This window comes from Aspergillus brasiliensis, assembly GCF_001889945.1.
Source record: "Aspergillus brasiliensis CBS 101740 unplaced genomic scaffold ASPBRscaffold_1, whole genome shotgun sequence".
Lineage (NCBI taxonomy): Eukaryota > Fungi > Ascomycota > Eurotiomycetes > Eurotiales > Aspergillaceae > Aspergillus > Aspergillus brasiliensis.
This window is the reverse complement of record NW_027137442.1, coordinates 303,704-326,912: the sequence shown is the minus strand read 5'-3', so window position 1 is coordinate 326,912 and position 23,209 is coordinate 303,704. Positions and strand designations below refer to the sequence as shown.

General features: G+C 52.0%; 9 protein-coding genes across 9 annotated transcripts; 5 read left to right on the top strand and 4 right to left on the bottom strand.

Annotated features, from left to right (window-relative positions):
- Positions 1 to 102: 102 nt before the first annotated feature.
- Positions 103 to 3,700, top strand: ASPBRDRAFT_36045 (glycine decarboxylase subunit P). The gene is made up of 2 exons (XM_067623424.1): positions 103 to 3,435; positions 3,490 to 3,700. The coding sequence occupies exons 1-2, from the start codon at positions 309 to 311 to the stop codon at positions 3,543 to 3,545; spliced, it is 3,183 nt and encodes a 1,060-aa protein (XP_067484107.1). The 5' UTR covers positions 103 to 308; the 3' UTR covers positions 3,546 to 3,700.
- A 371-nt stretch (positions 3,701 to 4,071) lies between these two features.
- On the top strand, positions 4,072 to 5,811 carry ASPBRDRAFT_114296 (chlorohydrolase family protein; the record flags this gene model as incomplete). Its single annotated transcript, XM_067616810.1, has 2 exons — positions 4,072 to 4,375; positions 4,448 to 5,811. 2 exons carry the CDS (start codon positions 4,072 to 4,074, stop codon positions 5,809 to 5,811), a joined length of 1,668 nt encoding a protein of 555 aa, XP_067484106.1.
- Positions 5,812 to 5,875: 64 nt separating this feature from the next.
- On the bottom strand, positions 5,876 to 8,391 carry rglA (putative rhamnogalacturonase B). The gene is made up of 12 exons (XM_067621968.1): positions 7,819 to 8,391; positions 7,668 to 7,769; positions 7,501 to 7,622; positions 7,385 to 7,454; positions 7,263 to 7,338; positions 7,167 to 7,218; positions 6,893 to 7,104; positions 6,628 to 6,849; positions 6,318 to 6,564; positions 6,123 to 6,263; positions 6,019 to 6,075; positions 5,876 to 5,970 (listed from the first exon to the last, which is right to left on the bottom strand). The coding sequence occupies exons 1-12, from the start codon at positions 8,099 to 8,101 to the stop codon at positions 5,941 to 5,943; spliced, it is 1,614 nt and encodes a 537-aa protein (XP_067484105.1). The 5' UTR covers positions 8,102 to 8,391; the 3' UTR covers positions 5,876 to 5,940.
- A 2,374-nt stretch (positions 8,392 to 10,765) lies between these two features.
- On the top strand, positions 10,766 to 12,556 carry ASPBRDRAFT_49883 (putative serine peptidase, family S28; the record flags this gene model as incomplete). The annotated part of the gene is made up of 3 exons (XM_067626443.1): positions 10,766 to 10,984; positions 11,038 to 11,252; positions 11,302 to 12,556. 3 exons carry the CDS (start codon positions 10,766 to 10,768, stop codon positions 12,554 to 12,556), a joined length of 1,689 nt encoding a protein of 562 aa, XP_067484104.1.
- Positions 12,557 to 13,271: 715 nt separating this feature from the next.
- ASPBRDRAFT_114633 (cytochrome P450) lies at positions 13,272 to 14,973 on the top strand (the record flags this gene model as incomplete). Its single annotated transcript, XM_067616834.1, has 4 exons — positions 13,272 to 13,721; positions 13,784 to 14,444; positions 14,494 to 14,760; positions 14,813 to 14,973. The coding sequence occupies 4 exons, from the start codon at positions 13,272 to 13,274 to the stop codon at positions 14,971 to 14,973; spliced, it is 1,539 nt and encodes a 512-aa protein (XP_067484103.1).
- Positions 14,974 to 15,717: 744 nt separating this feature from the next.
- Positions 15,718 to 16,838, top strand: ASPBRDRAFT_24569 (RNA polymerase II mediator complex subunit MED27 domain-containing protein; the record flags this gene model as incomplete). Its single annotated transcript, XM_067622060.1, has 3 exons — positions 15,718 to 15,894; positions 15,948 to 16,604; positions 16,674 to 16,838. The coding sequence occupies 3 exons, from the start codon at positions 15,718 to 15,720 to the stop codon at positions 16,836 to 16,838; spliced, it is 999 nt and encodes a 332-aa protein (XP_067484102.1).
- Positions 16,839 to 17,074: 236 nt separating this feature from the next.
- ASPBRDRAFT_24568 (uncharacterized protein) lies at positions 17,075 to 17,440 on the bottom strand (the record flags this gene model as incomplete). The annotated part of the gene is made up of 1 exon (XM_067622059.1): positions 17,075 to 17,440. One exon carries the CDS (start codon positions 17,438 to 17,440, stop codon positions 17,075 to 17,077), a length of 366 nt encoding a protein of 121 aa, XP_067484101.1.
- A 1,061-nt stretch (positions 17,441 to 18,501) lies between these two features.
- ASPBRDRAFT_36037 (uncharacterized protein) lies at positions 18,502 to 20,178 on the bottom strand. Its single transcript, XM_067623423.1, has 3 exons — positions 19,737 to 20,178; positions 19,064 to 19,669; positions 18,502 to 19,016 (listed from the first exon to the last, which is right to left on the bottom strand). The coding sequence occupies exons 1-3, from the start codon at positions 19,831 to 19,833 to the stop codon at positions 18,880 to 18,882; spliced, it is 840 nt and encodes a 279-aa protein (XP_067484100.1). The 5' UTR covers positions 19,834 to 20,178; the 3' UTR covers positions 18,502 to 18,879.
- A 601-nt stretch (positions 20,179 to 20,779) lies between these two features.
- On the bottom strand, positions 20,780 to 22,211 carry ASPBRDRAFT_36036 (uncharacterized protein). The gene is made up of 3 exons (XM_067623422.1): positions 21,485 to 22,211; positions 21,297 to 21,401; positions 20,780 to 21,228 (listed from the first exon to the last, which is right to left on the bottom strand). Exons 1-3 carry the CDS (start codon positions 21,786 to 21,788, stop codon positions 21,116 to 21,118), a joined length of 522 nt encoding a protein of 173 aa, XP_067484099.1. The 5' UTR covers positions 21,789 to 22,211; the 3' UTR covers positions 20,780 to 21,115.
- Between the last annotated feature and the right edge of the window lie 998 nt (positions 22,212 to 23,209).

Sequence of the window (23,209 nt, the reverse complement as noted above, 5' to 3'; positions counted from 1 at the left end):
GCGTTATCGGCCAGAGCCACAGTTTCCCGACGCGAGTCACCGTGGCGCCCGCGGTCGATGGAGGATTATTATTCTGGCTATCTTCTCCCTCCGGACGATTCTTTTCTTTTATCACTCATCGTTAAAATTATTCGTATCTTTTCTCTTCTCTCCTCTCTCCTCATCTTTCCCTCCTTTGACTCAACTGTGTTGCGCAATCTCATGTGCTGAACTCGCGCAGCCGGGTCTATACCTCCCTTCCCTATACTTCCTTTCTACCTACCTACCGTCCACCATTTCTGAATCGTTGGACTTCCTCAATTGTAGGTATGGCTGCATCCTGGTGCGCTCTGCGTGGCACTCGCCAGCTGGCGCTGCGCTCACGAGTGCGCGCTGCTCCCTCGCCAATTGCTCTGCGGAGAGCCTCCCCCTTGATTCGCTCCCTTCACACCACCACACAGCAGTCCCCCTCCGCACGACGCCCCGTCTACACCAGCTCCGTCGCGGATCATGGCGTGCCTCATCCCCCGGATCTGTTCCAACCCCTCGATACCTTCCCCAGACGTCATATTGGCCCCTCGCCCGATGCCGCCAAGGAGATGCTTGCCACTCTGGATCCCCCGGTAGCGTCGCTCGATGAGTTCGTCAAGCAAGTGCTGCCGGCGGACATCCTGTCCAAGAAGGACCTGAAGGTGTCTGCTCCGCACTCCACCGCCAATCTTCCCCACAGCAGCGTGCACGGTGGCTTGGGAGAGACGGATATGCTGAAGCTCTTGGATACCTACCGCAAGCAAATCGACGTGTCGGGCAAGACATATCTCGGAACGGGCTACTACCCGACCATTGTGCCTCCGGTCATCCTCCGCAACGTCTTGGAGAACCCCGCGTGGTACACTAGCTACACTCCCTACCAGCCCGAGATCAGTCAGGGTCGTCTGGAGTCCCTCCTGAACTTCCAGACCCTGACTGCTGATCTCACCGCTCTGCCCTTTGCCAATGCCTCGGTTTTGGACGAAGGTACCGCGGCCGCCGAGGCCATGACCATGTCCTTGGCCACCCTGCCCATGTCGAAGCAGAAGAAAGCCGGCAAGGCCTACGTGGTGTCTCACCTCTGCCACCCTCAGACCATTGCCGTGATGCGCTCCCGCGCCGAGGGCTTCGGCATCAACCTGGTGGTCGGCGATATTCTGGCGGATGACTTCAAGCTGGTCAAGGAACAAGGTGACAAGCTGATCGGTGTGCTGGCTCAGTACCCCGACACCGAGGGTGGTATCTACGACTTCCAGTCCCTGAGTGATACGATCCACAGCAGCGGTGGTACCTTCAGTGTTGCTACCGATCTTCTGGCGTTGACTCTGCTCAAGGCACCGGGCGAGTTCGGTGCCGATATTGCGTTTGGAAGCGCCCAGAGACTGGGTGTCCCTATGGGATACGGTGGTCCCCACGCGGCCTTCTTTGCCTGCGCCGACAAGTACAAGCGTAAGGTCCCCGGTCGTGTGGTGGGTGTCTCCAAGGACCGTCTGGGCAACCGTGCCCTGAGACTGGCCCTGCAGACCCGTGAACAGCACATCCGTCGTGAGAAGGCCACTAGCAACATCTGCACGGCCCAGGCCCTCCTCGCCAACATGTCCGCCATGTATGCCGTCTACCACGGACCTGCTGGCTTGAAGGCCATCGCCCAGCGCATCATGTCGATGACCACTACTCTGCAGGCTAAGCTCGCCGGACTGGGCTACAATGTTCCAGTCAAGTCGAACAGCGCTGATGGTGGTGCTCTCTTCGACACGGTGGTTGTCGAGCTGTCCGGTGCCCAAGAAACCGACGCCATCATTGCGGCTGCTCGTGAGCAGAACATCTTCCTTCGCCGGCTGAATGATACCAAGGTCGGAATCTCTCTGGATGAGACGGTCGGCCGTGAGGAGGTGAAGACTATCCTCCGCGTGTTTGCGGCCCACGCCTCCAAGGCGGAGGTCGGCTTGGAAGAGGATCTGGCGGTTGCTCATGTTCCTGCCAGCCTGGAACGTACCTCGGCCTACCTGACCCACCCCGTGTTCAACACCCACCACTCGGAAACGGAAATGCTGCGCTACATTCGTCACCTCGAGTCCAAGGATCTGTCCTTGGCCCACTCCATGATCCCTCTTGGATCCTGCACCATGAAGCTCAACGCCACCACCGAGATGATTCCGATCTCGTGGCCCGAGTTCTCCCAGATGCACCCGTTCCTGCCGGCCGATGTGGCCAAGGGATACACCCAGATGATTGATGACCTCGAGCAGCAGCTGGCCGACATCACCGGGATGGCCGAAGTCACGGTGCAGCCCAACTCCGGTGCGCAGGGTGAATTCGCTGGCCTGCGTGTCATCAAGAAGTACCAGGAGGCCCACGAAGGCGACAAGCGCAACATCTGCTTGATCCCCGTCTCCGCGCACGGTACCAACCCTGCCAGTGCTGCCATGGCTGGTATGCGCGTGGTGACTATCAAGTGCGACACCAAGACCGGCAACTTGGACCTGGACGACTTGAAGGCCAAGTGTGAGAAGCACAAGGACGAGCTGGCGGCGGTGATGATCACCTACCCCAGTACATTCGGTGTGTACGAGCCCGGTATCAAGCAGGCCTGTGAAATTGTCCACCAGCATGGTGGCCAGGTCTACATGGATGGTGCCAACATGAACGCCCAGATCGGTCTGTGCTCGCCTGGCGAGATTGGTGCCGATGTGTGCCACTTGAACCTGCACAAGACCTTCTGTATCCCCCACGGTGGTGGTGGTCCTGGTGTTGGTCCCATTGGTGTGGCCGAGCACCTGCGGCCCTACCTGCCCTCTCACCCGGGCAGCGAGTACCTCCAGTCCAAGCGGACCGAGTCGTCCTCGCCCCCGATCAGCGCCGCTCCTTGGGGTAGCGCGAGCATCCTGCCCATTACCTTCAACTACATCAACATGATGGGCTCCAAGGGTCTCACCCACGCCACGAAGATCACGCTGCTGAACGCCAACTACATCCTCGCCCGTCTCAAGGACCACTACCCGATCCTGTACACCAACGAGAACGGCCGCTGTGCCCACGAGTTCATCCTCGATGTGCGCAAGTTCAAGGACACCTGCGGCGTCGAGGCCATCGATATCGCCAAGCGTCTGCAGGACTACGGCTTCCACGCCCCGACCATGTCGTGGCCCGTTGCCAACACGCTGATGATCGAGCCCACCGAGTCGGAGAACAAGGCGGAGCTTGACCGGTTCTGCGACGCCCTCATCTCCATCCGGGCGGAGATCGCTGCCGTGGAGAGTGGCGCCCAGCCCCAGGAGGGCAATGTGCTGAAGATGGCCCCGCACACCCAGCGGGACCTGTTGTCCAGCGAGTGGAACCGGCCGTACACCCGCGAGACGGCGGCATACCCGTTGCCGTACCTGGTCGAGAAGAAGTTCTGGCCGTCGGTGACCCGTGTTGATGATGGTAAGTATACCACTATGCCACACCTCTTAAAAGATATTTGCTAATCTGTTGCAGCCTACGGTGACCAGAACCTCTTCTGTACCTGCGGACCGGTGGAGGACAGCGAGTAGATAGTCTATGATACCCATGTGTACGATTGCGTTTGATACCATATTTTCAACATTCTGGATTGGGCTTGCATATTTACGACGTGCATGACCAGCGATTCAACATTGTCATGATAGATGGCGTTATAGATAATAAAAATGAATGTTCTCAATCAATTACTTCAATTGCAAACTAGTCAAACATAGATATCCCAGATAGGCAATCCGTATCTTATCGTGACTATCGCCACGCTAGCCGCATTCAGGATCGGAGCCGGCCGAGCAGCCCCGGAACCGGACGCGACGGCGTCATTATAAGAACCTCTGCTGTGCAGTGGCATTCTCTAATTTCTGTTTCTGAAGGTTTGGAGCGTTCGCTGCTGCGCTGCTGTGATATCGATAGCTTTCTCAATTCAACCCTTCAGATTGGAGCAAGTGCGCGCAGCAACACATTGCCCGCAGTTTGGCACTTCCCCACACAAGCTCCTAGCTAGCAGCTGTCCGCTTCGACCTACACAGTCCTCTACGAGTACAGCATCAGCACAGCACCATGTCCCCCAAATACACCCTCTTCGTGGGAACCTTCATCCAACTCCCCCGTGTTAAGTCTCCAGAGGGCCACAAGCTCGCCATCACCCGCGGCGCGCTCTGGGTATCCACTGCCGACGGCACAATCCAGGGCTTCGACTGGACCATTGCCAATGAGAAAGACCTGCAGAGGTTTCTCCGTCAGAAGAAATGGACTGTCGTGGATGACAATGACAAGAATGGCCACAAGGCCAGGCACGGAGAGAAAGTGACATTAGTGGTTGCGCGTGAAGAGGAGAACGAGTTCTTCTTCCCCGGCTTCATCGGTATACCCCCCTTCCCCCTTCACATCCAATCTGTTTCAACAGCCCTAACACCAAAGGAATATGGAATGATAGACACCCACATCCACGCCCCCCAATACCCCAACAGCGGACTCTTCGGCGACGCCGGGCTCCTACACTGGCTGCAAAACTACACCTTCCCCATCGAAGCCTCCTTCGGCAGCAGCAAATTCCCATCCATCCCGCCTCCCAACGCCTACCGCGTCTACAACCAAGTCATCGCCCGCACCCTCGCCAACGGCACCACCTGCGCCTCATACTTCGCGACGCTCCACGTCCCCGCCACCAACCTCCTCGCCTCGCTCTGCCACGCACGCGGCCAACGCGCCCTAATCGGCCGCGTCTGCATGGACCGCCCCTCGCAATGCCCCGATACCCTGCGCGACGAGTCCCCAGACCTCGCCATCCAAAAGACCGAAGCCTCCATCACTCACATCCACACCCTCGACCCATCGGGATCCCTCATCCACCCCATCATCACCCCGCGCTTCGCCCCCTCATGTACCCCTCGCTCCTTGGGGAAACTCTCCAAGCTCGCAGCGAGCTATTCACCTCCACTCCACATCCAGACCCATCTCTCTGAGAACCTCGACGAGTTGAAACTAGTCCATGACCTCTACCCCGAATCGAAGGACTACACTTCCGTATACAATTACTTCGGCCTACTCACCCCGCGTACTATCCTCGCGCACGGCGTGCATCTCTCTGACGATGAGCGCGCTATGATTGCTGATAATGATGCGAAGCTCTCCCACTGCCCGGCGTCGAACAGTGCCCTCGGCTCTGGGATCTGTGAAGTTCGCAAGGCGATCGATGCGGGTATTACCGTTGGATTGGGCACGGATGTAAGCGGGGGGTATAGTCCGAGTATTTTGGAGACGGTGAGACAGGCGTGTTTGGTCTCGAGGTTATTGCCGCATATGGCTCCAAAGGAGAAGAAGAAGTCTTCGACAGATGGTGATGATGGTGATGATAGTGGGGACAACGTTCCTCGTGAAGTCCTCTCCATCGAAGAAGCACTCTATCTCGCGACTCGCGGTGGAGCAGCGGTCGTGGACATGGCGGATCAGATTGGTGGGTTTGATAAGGGCATGATGTGGGATGCGCAGATGGTCAAGCTGGGGAAGTTTAATCCGGCGGGGAGGTGGGGGAGTACAGGTGGGGTGGAGAGTGCGGTGGATATTTTTGATGAAAAGCAGAAGTGGGAGGAGAAGGTGCATAAGTGGGTGTGGAATGGGGATAGTCGGAATGTGAGGATGGTGTGGGTTGGGGGAAGACTGGTGCATCGGGTTTGGGAGGAAGGAGAGAAGGGTGGGAGGGAGAAGGGTGGGTGGATGAGGTGGGTGTTGGGGGTTGTGGGAGTTGGGGCTTTGGGGTATGTGGCTGTTAGGAGGTTGGGGGGAGTAGATAGATCATGATTAATATATTATAGTATAGATGAGTGTGCTGTTGGTTAGACTAGATCTTATAATGAAGGCCAAATAATCTAGGGCTTTACATTGCATCAACTATACTGAGTACCCAATCATCTTACTATCGACAGCATCTCACTGAAACAGCTCCACACAATCAAAGATCTACTCCAGTTAGCAATCTCATACCAGACAGAAGAGAGGGAAACTTACAAAGTTCGGGCTCAGAAACTCATCCCCAGAACTACCCGAGATAACACTAATCGTGATCTACAATCATCAGCATATCATCCCACAACAAGGTATCAGAGACCTACTGTATTCTCTCCCTCCACAATCGTCCCCGAGGGCACCGAAACATCATACACCTCACCGTATCCTCTATACGCACCACGAGTCACGCCACGAGAGTTCAGATTCGTAGGTGCGGATGGCGCGGAGCCTTGGTAGTCGTTGATCTGGTACTCATCTTAGTTATACTGCATACATGTAAGAAGGGGCGAGGGGCCTACCGTAGCTTGAGGACGTCCTCCCGCGAAAGAAAGGGTAGTTCCGATGCGCAGCGTGGCTGCTCCAGTTTGAGCGGATGTCGCGGTGAACTTGATCGTCACTGGATCGTTGACGCCCTTGAAGATGGCCATGGGGAAGTCTGTCAGGGAGGAGCTGCCGACGGTGTAGGTTAGAGGGCCCCAGTCGGACATTCTAGAGTCGGAGGGGTGCATGCGGAGTTGGTTTTCTGCGTTGCGGAAGCCGGTTGGTCTATATTACCATAGTGTTAGATGTTAGATGTGTAAGGGATGTGTCGTAGATGTGGTAACTCACTGTCCGTCCCAATCGCCAATCTTGAAAATGGTCGTTCCTGTCTTGACCGAGCCGGAAATGTTCTTGCTGGTGCTCGAGCCGGCGCTGACGGTCACTTCGCTGGTGGCCACGACGTACTCGCCTTGGTAGTAGACCATGGTGTATGTGCCTGGTTTCATCGCGGGGGAGGTGAAGCTGCCACTGGACGAGGTGTATGTCCAGTATTGTGCGTCGTCGTTGTACCTATTCGATTAGCTAGGGTTGGTGACTGTGGGAAGAGGCATACCAGTGAATGACCCAGTCGAAGCTCGAGTCTGCCCCTGACGCAGTTCCGGATACTGTTCCCCTGTCTGCTGCGGCTACGTAGCCCTCAATGTCGAGGTCCGCGAAGAAGGATGTGTCGATGTCGGTGCTGGGGGTGCCGCTGCGGCTGAAGTACATCGAGTACGGTCCGTGGAGACCCATGCGGTAGGACTCGGTTTGGACGTGGCCCGAGTTCTGTTTTGTCAGTAGCTGTGATATGTTTGCGATATGTAGTATATTTGCGATATGTAACGTACCATGTACCAGTAGAGCGAGTTGTAGTCACCTCCATTGTTGGAGTTGATGTCCCTACAGCTGTGAGCATGTTTCCTGCGGATAGGGTATGCACTTACCTGTGGAATGGGCCACCGGAAGAGCTTTCGTATTGATTGAGAATCATGCACACGCGGTGCGCATCGCCCGCAATGCCTTTTCACGTCAGCAATCACTCTGTAAATGGTTCAAGATTTCTTACAGTGTCTCTGATCGTCGATGAAGCGCTGGCTGGAGTAGAACTTGCTGCGAGTCTCGCCATCGACGAGGAACTGCCGTTCACTTAGCAACGTCCTCAAACGTCTTCATAAGACATACCACATCAGATCCTTCAATCGCCTCCCCATTGGCAGTGGTGGAAACATCGCCAAATGGCTCTTCGTTAGGGAGTACATCTGAGTTGAGTCGGGCGATAAACCGCAACTCGCCAATAGATGGCTCTGCGATTGTTAGATACTACGTAGACAATCTTGACAAAGACTCACCCGCCGTGATGTAGGTTGCCATATGAATGATAGGATCGCCATTATGGACAACCATATACTGGGTCAACGTGTCCGTTTCACAGGTCACTTTGATGTAGTCGCCTGCCCGCATTCAGCTTCACTTCCGCTGTCCTTGATGGGTCCAGCTTACCACTCTTGGTAGCAGAAACCGTCGCAGTTCCGAGGCCGGAACCGATATGGCTACCCTTGCCGGAATACTGCAGCTCGGTGCCATAATACACGATAGAAGTGATATCGCAACTTCCGCGGTCAACAGTAAACACCAGCGAGTTGGGAGAATTGGCATTAATGACATAGGAATCATCGTTGGTCGTTATGCCAAAATCTGCATTGACAACCCCAGCTGCAAGCGATAGCAGCGATAGAAGAGATATTCTGGACAACATCTTGGCCTTTGACAGTGTCAGAACCATGTCAAGCACTTCTTGTCCGTCGCGAGATTACCGTTAAATAAGTGATTTCAGGAGCACTGCCGAACCCTGAGTACCGATGGAGCCAGGGCCGTCAAGCTAACGATTCTTCATGCATAACCCCTGGTCTAAAGTCTTGGACAGTAAACAGCTTCCACCAATAGCTGACTGGCTCCTGGGTAGCTGAATATATGGCAGAACTTCTCCAGAAACGGATCTCGTTTACATATATCCTGCATATTTCCAGATGGCCCAATATACACCCTCCTTGTGATCATATTCCCTCTCAGCTTAACATGTAGAAGAAGCTTTCCATGGTGGAATGCTCCGACTGCCTCTGGAGGGTACAGCGAGTTTCCGTGATGTTGTCGATCACTTGCCCAAATAATCATCTTAGAGGGCTTCGGACCCATCCATGTCTTGGCCAGACTCTTCAGTGGTGGACGGACTCGTTTCTTGGCTGGCGGACGGAGGAAGCTCCGCGCGATATCAGCTGGTGTGATTGTCGAGCATAAGCGCCAATCCACGAGTCAGAGGTGTCGTTAGATATCAGGGTTCGTCCTCCTATAGGTATACTCCTCAATTTAATCTATTCCTTCGCCAAAGTTTGACGGCAGTAATAAAGCATCCGCACGTGGAACAAGTCTTAATGTCCTTTGGATGGGTACTCGCTCCGATAAATGCCAAGAGGTCAAGTTGATGCTGAAACGCACCATATGATGTCCGAGACAGCACAGGTGGACCGTACAAACGCCGGTCTCTTTAAGCGACATTTCAGGGCGTCTTGCGGTGTGTGAACTATCGCATATCCCAACGTCTTGGTACTCTCAACACTGTTCAGTTTTGTAATTTGGAAGACAGTTATGGATCTCAACCCCTGGTGTACATTTGCTCAGTTAGGCAGCACAGGGTGCTTCCAGATGTGCTATAGCTGAATTTCCCGAGCTGTCGTAGACCAAAGCTATGTGGCACATGTTGCGCTAACGGGAAATCAAAGGCCTGCCTTTCAACTGGCTCTGGTGAGATGCATACCATGTTGAACTATTTCTTGTAGAGATAGCTCAGACCAGTTTGTCGCTCCAGGCGTAAATCTTGCCGGAGTGTCATACAGTGCATCGTATAGTAGACTCTGTGTTCAGTTAAGCCCCTAGGTTGAGACACTGTTAGGATTGGAGGGCGTCCTGTATAATAGGCTCAATATCAGCCCCGTTCTAACAGTAGACATCTCACCAGAGAGCCCATGATTCCTGAAGCTGCAGTCTTCAATGAATCCGCTGAGATCCTAATAGATGGAGACGATCAGCCCACCTGTCAAAGTGGATGCGAAAGTATAGGTCGGAAGATGCCGACGAACTGAGGATTGCCGAATGCGAAAGAGAGAGGAATGTGAGGAAATACAAAACAAACACCGATACCGAACCAGAATCTCCGCCCGAAGTAAAACCGTCATTCTGGCCATGCTCAGCATTCTTCCTCACATTTTCTTAAACCATAATGGAAGTCTCTCTATCCGTGCATATTCTTCAGGTCCAGCTGCTGATTAGAAGCTGCAGTATCGGTCGATCTTATTCAACAATACTTACACTGTTAGTTTAGGCCGAGACTCACCCAAACATGCGCGCTTTAAGTTTCGAAGCTGAAGAATAAAGCCGAAGCCTGGACACCTTGGGGATCAGTAAGGGATAATCAGATCTCCTTCTTAGCATCTTATCTGCCTCAGCTTCTCGGAAACACCTCGGTCCTACTCTGTACAACTATTATCCTCGACTTGCTACACAGACACTAACTGAGATAGCAAAACTGGGGATCCTGAGAATGTCTTGCACACAGTATAGTTTAACTGACTTCAGCTCCAGAACGCGTACCCAGATCCCTCGTACTTGTCTCAGCCAACTATTACACCTCATTTCGGCGAATTCTCTCTGTTTCACCACCCCTTGCTCCAGCATGCAACCATGCAACTCAAATCTCGTGGCGAAGGCAAGACAGAAACTGAGAGCAGTAATCAAAATTTCTGAACTGCTGCAGAATTGAGCACCTTTTTTTCAATAACTTGGGGCACTGCCTACACCGCGAAGTCACTAGCAAAGAGGGAAAGGAGATATGGCGCACGCATCAATTCCGAGCGGAGGCTGGGTCCGGACCCTACAGACGCATTCCCAATTAACCTACACTGCACAACTGATCGACAGGGCGTCTTCGGCAAGCGGAAGGATCCCCGCAAAAGCTACGTATTGCTATTGCTCAGCAGCCCACTGATTAAAGACACAGACATGTGGCTTTGGCTGCCCGTGCGCCCCGAAGCCACAGCCCGAACGGAGGCATCATCCCTGATGCGTCCGTGGATTGTTATGGTCTTGTCCAACGTGACGGGGATTCTGGCCGCACACGATGCTCGGCAGCCCACCTTGTCAAGCATGTTGACATGTGTTGGATTCATCTTCCGTAGGCAGACGTCTATTACAGTGATTCTGTTGTATGATAACATTCATGGCCGAAACCGTCTCACTCATTGTCTACCATTGTGAATGCTTTGTACATAAGACAATAACAAATTACCTTCAACCATGCTATTGAATGAATTTGAGAATTCATGTGCTACTCCAATATTCCTTGCTGAGAGAACTTTTCTCCCACTGCACGCACAGTGTCCCTTGATGGCCCCGTATGCCTTCGTACTCCGCAACTATAGCAGCCATCGGGGCTTCCCTGCTTTGGCAGCCCGTGATGGGCTCGAGGCAGGGCAAGTCGCCCTTTGGATGGGGGACGCAGTCACTGGCTCACTTTGGTATTAACCCCGAGCTGGTGACACACAATCAGCAGAACATCAATTCTCTGATCTCACATTCAGCCATGGCCACTGCGTTAGAAGCTGAATATGTCACTGTATGAAATGCACCAGTTCTGACTCTTTTCCTGATGACTGATTGTAAATTCAGATCCCGATTGATCATGACAATGCATCAGTTGGTACTTATCAAAATCGGTTCTGGGTCAGCGATGAATTCTATCAACCGGGCAGCCCGATATTCGTATACGATACTGGGGAGTCGGATGGCGAACAGCTAGCGCAGGCCTATTTAACCTCCACTCTTTCCTTCTTCCGAGAATTTTTGATCGAGTTCAATGCCATGGGAATCGCCTGGGAGCATAGGTCCGTCCTCTACCATGTCAACCACCTAGCTTGACTAACAAAAGTACAGATACTATGGAAACTCGACTCCAGCTCCCGTGTCCTATGATTCACCACCAGAGACCTACCAATACCTCACCACCAAGCAGGCGCTCGCGGATCTGCCGTACTTTGCCAGGAATTTCACCCGCGAGAAGTATCCTGACGTGGACCTGACTCCGCAGGGCACGCCGTGGGTGATGGTCGGGGGCTCCTACGCTGGGACTCGTGCTGCATTAACTCGCAACGAGTACCCGGAGACCATCTTCGCCGCCTATTCCTCGTCGTCTCCGGTGCAAGCGCGGGTCAATATGAGCGTGTATTTCGACGAGATTTACCGGGGCATGGTGGCCAACGGATGGACCAACTGCTCGGCAGATATTCACGCTGCTCTGGAATATATTGACGATCAGCTTGCGGACGAAGACACCGCGACCTCGATCAAACAGCTTTTCTTCGGACCGGGCGCCGAAACCAACTCCAATGGTGACTTCACTGCCGCTCTAACTGGAATCTACGGCTACTTCCAGAGTTATGGTATGGCGGGCGGTATCGGAGGTCTCGGCGCATTCTGCGAGTATCTCGAGGTTGACCCCCAGACAAACGGGACGACCGGGCCGGATGGTCTTGCACCTACGTACGGTGGCCAGTATGTTGCGGAGCGATGGGCAGCCTGGCCAACCTTTATCGAATTGATCAATATGAACATGGAGACCAACTGCGGGTCCCAGAACGCCTCGGAGCCGGTGGACTGCAACTTCTCCAAGCCATACGGCGATCCCTCCGCCATCAGTTGGACTTGGCAATACTGCAGCGAATGGGGATTCTTCCAAGCGGTCAACGACGGACCGCACTCGCTGGTCTCGAAATATCAGACCGTGGAATACCAGCAGGGACTGTGCAGCCGGCAGTTTCCCGATGCGGTGGAGAAGGGACTGTTGCCGCCGTCGCCGCGGGCGGATGAGGTCAACCAAGAGTTTGGGGGATGGACGATCCGCCCGTCCAACGTGTACTTCAGCGGCGGAGAATTCGATCCGTGGCGACCACTGTCCATTCTGTCGACGGATGATATCGCACCTCAGGGGGTGGAGTTTACGAACACGATCCCAGCATGCGGCGTGCAGACAAACGAGGACACCGTCTTTGGATACGTCATGCAAAACTCGGAACATTGTTTTGACTTTCAGGCCACACCGATCGTGGGTAAGTTGTCACGCGGCATCTTCACATCCGCCTTGTTGCAGTGGCTCGACTGCTTTGGACAGAATTCAAGCCAAGCCAGGTGATTTGGGGTCAAGGGGGGAGAGGGATGGATGTGCTGGAGCCTGGAGTCAGGATCAAGAAGAGAGGACGAGGATGACTGAGTGGATCCTGAGATCCTCACTAACTAACTAACATAGAAAAGTACCAACGGGCGCGTCACATACTCACAGCAGATAGACTCCAGCCTCGGAGGTTTTGGATCGGCGATGGTTTAACGTCACGTCCACAATCCTGCGTGCAGGAGCCACTTTTCCCGTTTGGGAGATGCTTGCGATCTTTCCGAGTCCCGAAAGCATCTGGAATTTCCCCCCTCGCAAGGTTGGCTGTTCCAATCATCGCCAGTCCATTGACAGCACTTTGCTGGATCGCTGGAACCATCCCTTCCCTTTCCCGTCCCTTTCCTCGCGTGCTTTTTGTTTGGTGGCTGTGGAGGCGGGGATTGCCCACTCCTTTCACAATACACATTTCACATGGTGCCTCACTAATCACGACCGAGGAGTTTGGAACACCCCCTCGCAAGTGAATCTTGGGCTTGACGTCGTCTCCTTGTGGGGGGACTATATAAGGTAGGGGGTCGGAACTGGACTGCCCCTGTCGATTGTCATACCTCCTTGTACATAAACTAAACTCCACTACCAAAATATCTTCAATCTCTCATCTCACATTCCTCAGATTCATCCCTTTCTTCTTTTCGGTCTACTGTTTAGATTCCATCCCCGCACTACCCGCAGTTGCGTCATGTTGGCCCCTGCGGTGATCTTTTTCATTGCCATCTACTTCACATTTCACATCTTACGCTCTCTTCAACAAGCGTACTACCATCGCAAGAAGGCCAAAGCTCTAGGCTGCCAGCCCCCGACATCCGTCAGTACTGGTATCCTTGGCATCACAGGCTTCTATCGCATTGCCAAAGCCGCCAGGGAGAAGCGATGGGTTGAATTCATTGCCGATCACTACCAGACGAGCGGGCCGACCTTCCGCCAGCAGGCCTTGGGGGGTCTCATGGTCACCAACACCGTCGAGCCGGAGAACATCAAAGCATTGTTGGCGACTCAGTTCCAGGATTTTGGTCTCGGAACCCGCCATCGCGAGTTCTACCCGTTACTCGGAAATGGCATCTTTACACTGGATGGAGCCGGCTGGTCTCATGCGCGGGGAATGCTGAGGCCGCAGTTCACTCGTGATCAGGTCTGTCAATTCTATTATCTCTTCATGAACGTCTGAGAACATACTGACAAGTGAACGAGTAGGTTGCGGATTTAGACCTCATGGATGGCCACGTCACCAAGATGATGGATTTAATTCCCCAGGATGGCTCGAGTTTCGACATTCAGCGGCTCTTCTTCCTCTTGACCATCGACTCGGCGACACACTTCCTGTTTGGTGAATCCGTCGGGTCTATGCGAACATCTACCGAGTCGAGTTTACTGGAGAAGTCGGCCGTGGGAAACGCCCAAGGATTTGCCGAGGCTTTCAACCGCGCCCAAGAATACCTGGCCGCGAGATCCAGAGCCATGGCATTCTATTGGCTGGTGAACCCCAAGGAGTTCCGTGAGGCGAATCAGCTGGTGCACGAGGTGGTCGATCACTACGTGTGCCTGGCTCTCGAGGCCAAGCGTCACCCCGAAACGAAGGAGCCCGGCAGGTACATCTTCGCCGAAGCCTTGGCTGCCGATACCGATGACCCGAGAGTGATTCGCGACAACATGCTCAACATCCTCCTGGCTGGCCGCGACACCACTGCCAGCCTGCTCAGCTCATCCTTTTTCTACCTAGCACGTCATCCGAACGTCTGGGCCCGACTTCGCCAGACCATCGTTGACGAGTTCGGTGATGCTCACCACCCCAAGGGAAAGATCACGCATGCCAGACTGAAGGACACTCCGTACTTGCGGTATTTCTTGAATGAAGGTGAGCAATAATTCTCCCCGGCTCCGAATGTCTCTGCTAACATGACCAGTCCTGCGTCTTCTTCCCCCGGTGCCTCTCAACTTCCGTGTCGCTCTCAAAGATACTTCGCTGCCATCGGGAGGTGGACCGGACAGAAAGGCCCCCATCTACGTGCGCAAGGGAGAGATTGTTTCGTACAGCGTCTATGCTATGCACCGCCGCACCGACTTGTACGGCCCGGATGCCCATGCTTTCCGACCAGAGCGCTGGGAAGAGAACAGCAAGCGGGGGTGGGAATATCTTCCGTTCAATGGCGGGCCACGCATTTGTCTTGGTCGTAAGTTTGCCTTCACCGGTCCTCTAATCAGCGTTACTGACATCTGTTTCAGAGCAATACGCCCTTACTGAAGCTAGCTACACGATGGTGAAACTGCTGCAGCGGTTCAATAGAATCGAGAATGCCGACCCTGGTATGGTGGAGCCGATCATCAACTCTAGTCTCACACTGTCGCATGACCGCGGTGTCCATATTCGGTTGTTTTCTTCGTGATTGCTAGTACAGCTGGGAGTTGGCCACACCTTTGATTTTTAAGCCGTCAGATGGCTACGAACTACTTTGCTTATGACGATCTACACTTTCATGTTGAGGAAAATACCTACACTGTTTACATACATCAGCCCGTATATCGCTACTTAATGAGATTTACAATACATAATTGGAATCGTAATGACATGCTTCAATGCTATTTTCCAGTAGCTCTGCCAGACTTGACGGGTATATCAGCAAAATTGGGACATAAGAAAACTGCTTTTATATACTCGAGCATCTAGCTCGTCGAATTATAGTTAAACATAGAATGTTGCTTTTTCCCAACGGTTATGCTGCATGTTGGTTCCAGCCACAGTAATCTGTGGCTGTGCAAAGTGGCTGACTATCGATGTGCTGAGTCAGCCATCTCCGCGGCGCAATTCCCTCCACCGAGATTCGACCTATCGCCATTGTTGACGTCCTGTCTCCAGATCCATATCCTCAGCGCCAAGTCGGTCTTACTTACTGAGCGTATTTGGACATTGAGTCAGAATTATACGACTGAAAAGTAGACATACTTCATTTGTTCAATTGTGCATTCATAATTCAGCTGGTCAATTACTTAACTTGGACTGGAGACACGTGCTGGCCTATCAGCTGACGATTGCTGGAACTTCCTTCGCAGCATAAACTGCGTACTGATTTTCACATCAAACTCTACTATAAAACCTCATTGTCGCCATCTTATCTTCTCTGTCGGTGAAGATGGCATCGGCTCCCAACCCGGGTCAGACGCTTCCTAGAATGCCAGTGGTTGTGCCTGCAATGGTTCCTCCTCCGAATGGCACTGAAGCCTCTACAGGGGGCGCGAGTAACACTGATTCGGATTCCGAAATGCAACTTGTTTCCTCGCTCGCGAAACTTCAGAAGATGGAGGCAATGGTGAGTTTTACTCCCTCGATCGAATTCACACACCGATTAACATGTCCTGACAGATCCATCAACTACGGACTCTACTCCCAGAGCGCCTTCTGGAACCCCTGGCACCCATTGTCAACCCCAAAGCTGCTGCAGGAAGATCCGTCCCCAAGTCCCCGCAAATGCTGTATGAGCAGCTCGCTCAAGCTGCGCGCGCGGGTGTCTCCGAACTGCAAGAGTTTCAGTCGATGTGGAGAAGTCCCGAGATGAAAGCCGTCTGGGATCGCATGGATGCGCAGATCAAAGAAAATGGCGGCGTGATGCTACAGCCTACAGGGAAATGGGAAAGGGATTATGATACTATTCTCGCGGATCTCCGTGAGGAGGAGCAGACTCAGAATGAGCAGCAGCAGAAGGCTAATGAGGAGATGGAGCGATCGAAGATCCAGGCCACTGAGGGTGGATGGAGAGCGATTGTCGAGAGCTTTGCTCAGAAGAATGTGCCTGGCGTGCGTGTCTTGGCGAGTCAGAGTGAAGCGGCTGTTACTGTCGTGCTTGTCAAAGCTGGTATGGTGTTCAAGGTCGAGGCTATTGCTGGTCAGGATGGCAATGGTGTTCCTGACTGGCGGGTCTTTACTAAGACGCCTGGGGGTCAGACGCCTTCGAAGGTCGAGACTGCCGTGGCGCAGTGCTTGAATTCACGGCCTCGACAGTGGGATTTGCTTTATCTACTTGTAGGCCTGACCCTTTTTCTACGTTGCTGCAAATATTTATGGAACGACACACTGACATTCTTATTATAGGACATGATCTCGTCCTACTCAACTATTAAGCAGACCCCCTGTGCGAAATGCGCCAAAATGACCGACAGCACAGCCACCCTTCCCACCATCCGCAAACCATCCTCTACTCCCCAAGAATCGGGGAGTCAAACCTGGACAGCCTATCATCAAGGCTGCACCGAGTGAAGAGTAACACAAAAAACAAAAGAAAAGATATAAAATATATAAATATATGTCTTCATTGATGGAATATTCCATTCCAGCAATAGCAAGACGCCTCAACGCCTCATAAATACAGTTAGGTCGGTCCCAGACTAATATTTACATCGGCGCGATATGTTGTGGGTATGATCAGTGCATGTTCCTTGGAACAGCACACAAACAGAAGGATATCAACAAAAGTGCATCAGGCATATCCACATCTACTCCTCCACATCCACTAATCTCGGCGGAAAAAGACTAGCCACTTTACCCTCCACCAGTGGCTCGAGCACCCGATTCCCGCGCTGACGACGAGTCTCAGGCTCAGTCTTCATGACGGTGACCCCCACGGTTCCTTTAGTCCACAGGAGCCACCACCACGGCGCACTGCCCTTGCGACGGACCAGCACCAGATCTTCATCATCATATCTGGTGGAACTTGAGGTTGCGGATCTCTGCGATCGGGCTCCTGATGTCGACGACACAAATAGTGGCATTGCGTTCGCTCGCTGTTTGCCCTTGATTCTCCTTCTTCTGTGGTTGCTGCTGCTGGTAGGGTTGTTGTTGGGGTTCCAGAAGCTCGACATGGTGTCTTGTGGTTCGATGGCGCGAGGTTGTCACTCGGGAAGGAAAGGGAAGACGAAGTCTAACCAAGGATCATATCAACTGATGAAGAAATATCAAGAATGATGATGAAAAAAAAAAATCGTGAAAAGGAGAGAAGTTGATCATATTTATGTTTATCCCTCAGGCAGATCCATCTACAAATATCGAGGGCTCGATATCCACTCACCTATTTAATTGAGGTTATCTCCTTAAATCCGATAGTTGACCTCGTATTCGTTTTTAGTAGAACTTTGACTATAAGACATTGATTCAGTTGAATAAATAGTAGATGTATCGAATAACCAGTTGAACTAAACATACTAGTACTGATATTGCTATCGCTGTTGGTGGTGTTGGTATTGGTGATGGTGGTGTTGCTACCGTCGCCGCTAATATATCTAGATGACTGACAGTTGCAAACGGGAGGATCCCCTATGATATCATATCATATCAATCTTTCAATCTTTCAGTCTGGCATTACTGTCTGGATTCAGTATATTATGGAACGAGCCGGTTCTGATACTAGCTTAGATATCGGGATATTCCGTATACATACAGCATATTCCCACTTATCCGTGACATCAGTCGGTCTAGACTCTGAATAGAATCAAGGACAATACTATTATGATATCATCTTTGAAATATAAGAGAGTCTGTGGAGGTGGTACTACTCTAGTAGGGAGAGTATATATATGTTAATACATCGGAAGGACGAGATTATCCGTGTACTACCATAGATATTACTAATAACTTCGGATGTTTCCCATTTTTATTTACTATGTAGTAGTATGCTATTACACTGCCTACTTCTGTGGCGAAGTTTGTGTACTACTAATGTTGGTTGGGCCTGTGGTGCCTGGGGAGGTGAGTGTGGCTTGTTCCGGTGGGGATATGGATATTATCAGTACCGGTGGTATTGGATTGTAGTATAGAGGAGGTGAATTGATAAAGAAGTTGGTACTAGTAGTAGTAGTAGTAGTAGTAGTAGTAGTAGTACTAGTCATTGACAGTCTTGGTTAGGATGATAGTACTAGTACTTATATGGTTATAGGTATAGATCTGTCATGTGCTGTATATATATTATAGGAACTATCCACAGTATGCATACATACATCGTGCCAAATTGCAAAGAACATTAAAGTATAGACAGGTCAAGTGGAGATGCAATCAACATGTCATAATCACACATGCACACACTATTATACTGATATCCCGCTATCGCTGCGCATGAAGGAGTGAATAAAGGTCAAATGTAAAGTGAAAACTTCCCATCCATTATGTCAAATCAGAAATAGAAACTCGCAAACGCCATCCAACCCAGCTGATAGATTGCTATCATCATCAAACGAAATTCGCTGTGCTCAATGCAACATTCTAATGCATAACAATGTTTCTTTTGGTCGTCATCCGGAGATTACACTTATGTGGCGAAGAGACCGAAGCCACCGGCGAACCAGGTGAAGGACAGGACGGTAATGGCGAACATGCCAAAGGTGAACTTCATCCCTAACCGTTCGAGTTCGGAGAAGGCGCCGCTGCAGGTAGCGCAGACAAATCCTGTCGAGGTTAGCAGAATAATTAAGATTATACAGAGGCGAACATACCATTGAGAGGAGTGTACGGCTGCGAGCTGTACATTCCAAAGATGAAGCTGCTCGCAGCGCTGAGATAGCCAGCACTGGCCGTCTCAGTAAGGGCCTTGCTGGCATCCCACACGATCAAGGTGTACGACGCCGTCAACAGCGGGACAGTCGCGTTGGCCTGGTACTTCTTGGTATCCCAGACCACCTTGCCGGTGGGCGACATGGTCATGTTGGACGAGATGGTGTAGGTGGCACTGTTGAGACTGCACGAAGCGACCACGTTGACAGCCGTTGGGCTGATTGTCAACGAGGTGTAGTTCCACGCGAACGTCACATAATCGCCAATCTTATAGTAGGACGTGGATTCCGCGGCGGGAGTGAGCATGGAGATACCACCGGCACCGGCAGCGGGGTTGATCGACACACTCGTGGTGCTGTTTGAAGAAGAGCCAGAGGACTTGCCGGTAGCAGTGCCGGTTTTGGTAGCCGACTTGGTATCGGTGCCTGTGGCCGTGGCCGTTGTGTCGGTTCCTGTCGCGGCGGCGGTCTTGGTCGCTGCCTCGGTCTTCGATGCACTGTCCGTGGTAGGGGCGGCTCCAGTAGTTGCGCTCTCAGCTGCGGTAGTATCTTCGCAAGTCAGCAACATCATACATGAAATATGATAACAAGAGGATAATCAGAAGATAGGACTAACCAGCTCGTCGCAACAATTCGCCATGTGGCCGCCATGGCCAGGCCGAAGTGACCGTCCCCAACAGCAAGAGGAGGCACAGAACAAACAGACGAGACATGTAACGCATGTTGAAAAGACCGATTGGACGTGTCTGCGATGGTGTTGACTGAAAGGCAGAGGGGTCGGTTGACTCCCTTGGCAAGATTCAGGGTCCGATCGACGTGGACCCTTTCCCGTAGCGACAGGGGTATCGGTAACTGCGATGAACTGACGAGCGACAGATGAAGCTGCACCAGGAGAAAGAAGATGAACAGTCGAGCAGGATAAACGATGATCAAATCCGGAGATGAAGCGATATGGGCTGCACAAGTGGTGTTTTTTCAGGCCAGCGGGACTGAAACATGCAGATCGTCTGATAGATTCTCGGCAGGGTCCAACGAGGGTCGGGGGGAGGGAAAGATGTAAACAAAGCGAGTGACAGGGATCGGTCAGTTTTCCAGCGAACCTGGGGTGGCAGATAGAAGAGAAGATACGACCGATCAACCGATAGCGAAGGTCAAAAGAATCAAATGACAGCCGAGCGAAGCATTGTCCGACCAGAGGGGGAAGAAGAAAGACGAAGGCGAGAGACTAAAAGACCAGACGAGCAGCCATTCCAGGCGCGCCTTGCCCGATTGGGCCAGCGAGTGAGACACCCGCGCTATTTTTGGTGGTACGCCTGAGGCACCCAGTGCATCTGACCCGGTCGGGAATCAACATTGTTTCACCTAGAATGGTTCTTTGCCTCACACAGAGTAAAATAATTTATCGGTCGTCCCAGAAAAGAGTTGCTGCAAATCAATCATTCCGTATCTGTCATTCTGCGACTTCTATCCATCTCACCCATCGCCATCCTCGTCGTGGTTTGTACTCTGTAGAATCAGATTTCTGCTGTCCCCGCAAAGCTGCGACACTAACCGGATCCCGGCAGCCACTATTGCCAATTATTGGCCGCTACGATAAGCAGCACCAAGCTAATCTACTGTGGGTTTGCAGTCCTATCATTCCTGTCAAAGACACAGAAGGCAAGTGGCAGATATTCTGTTGGATATAGTCAATGCATATATTTACGTGAGATTATCTAAATCAGATGTTCCTGACTATGCACAACATGCCATGCTTCGCGCAAAACACCTTCCTTCGCATCATCCAAACTCCTTCTCACTCCATCATTAAGTATATTAACATTAGTAAAAGTCGGTCGATCGTTTCACAGGCGTATTGGTACAGAGTGCATTCCCTTTCAGGCTGGGAGAGGCACATATCCTCCCAGATCCTTCGGTCTCATGATTCATCAGTCACGCCACCCGCGTCATCGAGCCCCTGTGTACGGGCTGCGTGGCAAGGTCCAGACATTGTGTCTAGGAAGTGTATTCGGGCGTCAGGTTGACGGTGCTGCAGGAGGAAGGAATAGTGGGCTGCTCATAGCGATAGATGTAGAAGAGCTGAGGTGCGTTGTGGTACCAATCGCACACTAAATGAGAGCCGCAGTCAGTGGCACGTTCCGATGGTCTGTATGATAGTAGATTCGAAGTCACTCACCTAGCCAGCCTCCGAAGCCATCCTGTGCCGACCATTCCACACCGGTACTGCCAATGGAGAAGTCATCATCGCCGTATCCAACGTTGATCTGGACCGATTCCCATGCTGCAAGCAAAGTTAATTTCCGAGTGTCCATGTGGCAAGCGAAAACAAAACATTGGATCGGGGAAAGGGACAGGAAGTCTAACCTGCATAGTTGTTCTGGACGCCCATCTGGAGACCCCAGGGGAAAGAAGTGCCCAGGTCGAACTGGATGTGGGTGCCGTTCAGGAAGGCCGGGCTGGCCATTCCGACATCCGAGGTCAGCACGGCATCGTTGAATCCCGCACCGGTGTGGTAGCCATAGACGTAGAGGTTGTTGTGGTCGCCGTTGGAAGCGCCCGAGGTCTTGAGGTGAAAGGTGCGAGTGGAGTTGCTAGACTGGCGGGGGTAGAGCACAGGGCCAGCAGCCACAGTAGACGCCAACAGGGCAAGAGAGGCAAGGAACTTCATTGTGATGGATGGGGAGGGCGAGCGAAGGGTGGATGAAGAAGAGGGAAATTAAAATAGAAAGAAGAGAGCTCGTGGATGAATCCTGGAATAGAACAGTGGATGTAGGAGAAAGGGAGGAGGATGGGACGTGATAGATAGCAAATGGCTGGAAATAGAGGGGGATGCCCTGCGTCTTTATATCGGGACAGCCACCACGATTCTCCCCCACAGCAGTTGGGGACACGGGAGCACCGGTGCCGAAATGCCTATAGTTTACAGGAAAGTTGGAACGAGTGGAGGAGGATCCAAGGACAGCGCAGGGGCAGGACGAGATTACGGACTAAGAAAAACTTTGCGCGAATCTGAGATGAGAATAGAAACTTGGGCGAATGCCGACCGGTGGAGGGGGCGGTTGATGGTTGGTGGTTGGTGGTTGGAGCTTCTTTTTCCCTGCAAGCTGAGGAATACTTTTTGAGTTGGCAGAATGAGAGGCAGGCAGAGACAGTTACTTACTGGAGGCAAATCACTCCAGCTCCACTTCCGACTGGAGCCGCGTTCGGACTGGCCGCCCTTTGTCCTCAGTCCTCACAGCCCGATTGGTTGGACTACTATTCTTGGCTGCGCTGGTGGAGAGGGACTTGAGCGGAGCCAATCATTGTTGGGCGGCGAATTCAGCAGAAAACAGCAGATCCCTGTGAAGACGAGCCTGATTGGCCAGGCATCGGAATGGAGGCGGGGATGGAAATGAACGAGGACGGCGGGGATTACACTTCACATACTACTCCGTACACCTGATAAGTGATAACTACTTAATAGTTAGTAGAGATAGAAATTACGATCTGAATCCGCTGATCTGACATGATACAGACTATGATCTTTCTATTTTTAATCAGTTACATCAACTACAAAGTAAACTCCTCAAAACTTGTAACATAAGCAGTCGATCTTAATCTATCGGCTGATCGGATTTTCACAACCTTCTCATCAATGCCCGATGCCCGACCGATGAGCCACCATTACCCGGTCAGATGATTTGACTTTTTGTCTCGGATTACTCCTCCCTCGGCTCGGACTTCTACCATTATCCATCCATCGTCATATGCCTGTCTCGTGGATCAGTTCTTTCTAGACAATGGTATTGTCGTCATCACAAAGATGACGATCGTATCCTTGTTGTGTAAGCTGAGATAGACTGGAGGAAGGTAATCCCTTCCCCTGAAGCCGATCACCATAATCAACTAACCTGAATGAATCCTAACCTGCAGAAAAAAAGTGGATTTGAACTCTTTCCGATTGGCCTTGAAACAACTCACTCACTCTCAGACCTTCTTACTCACTTACAGAGAAGTAACTGGTTAGTCTAGTTAGTACGGAGTAGCAGAGTAAGTTAGTAACTGGCTAGACTTTCGTACCTGCACCCTACCAATACTACTTACTACTTA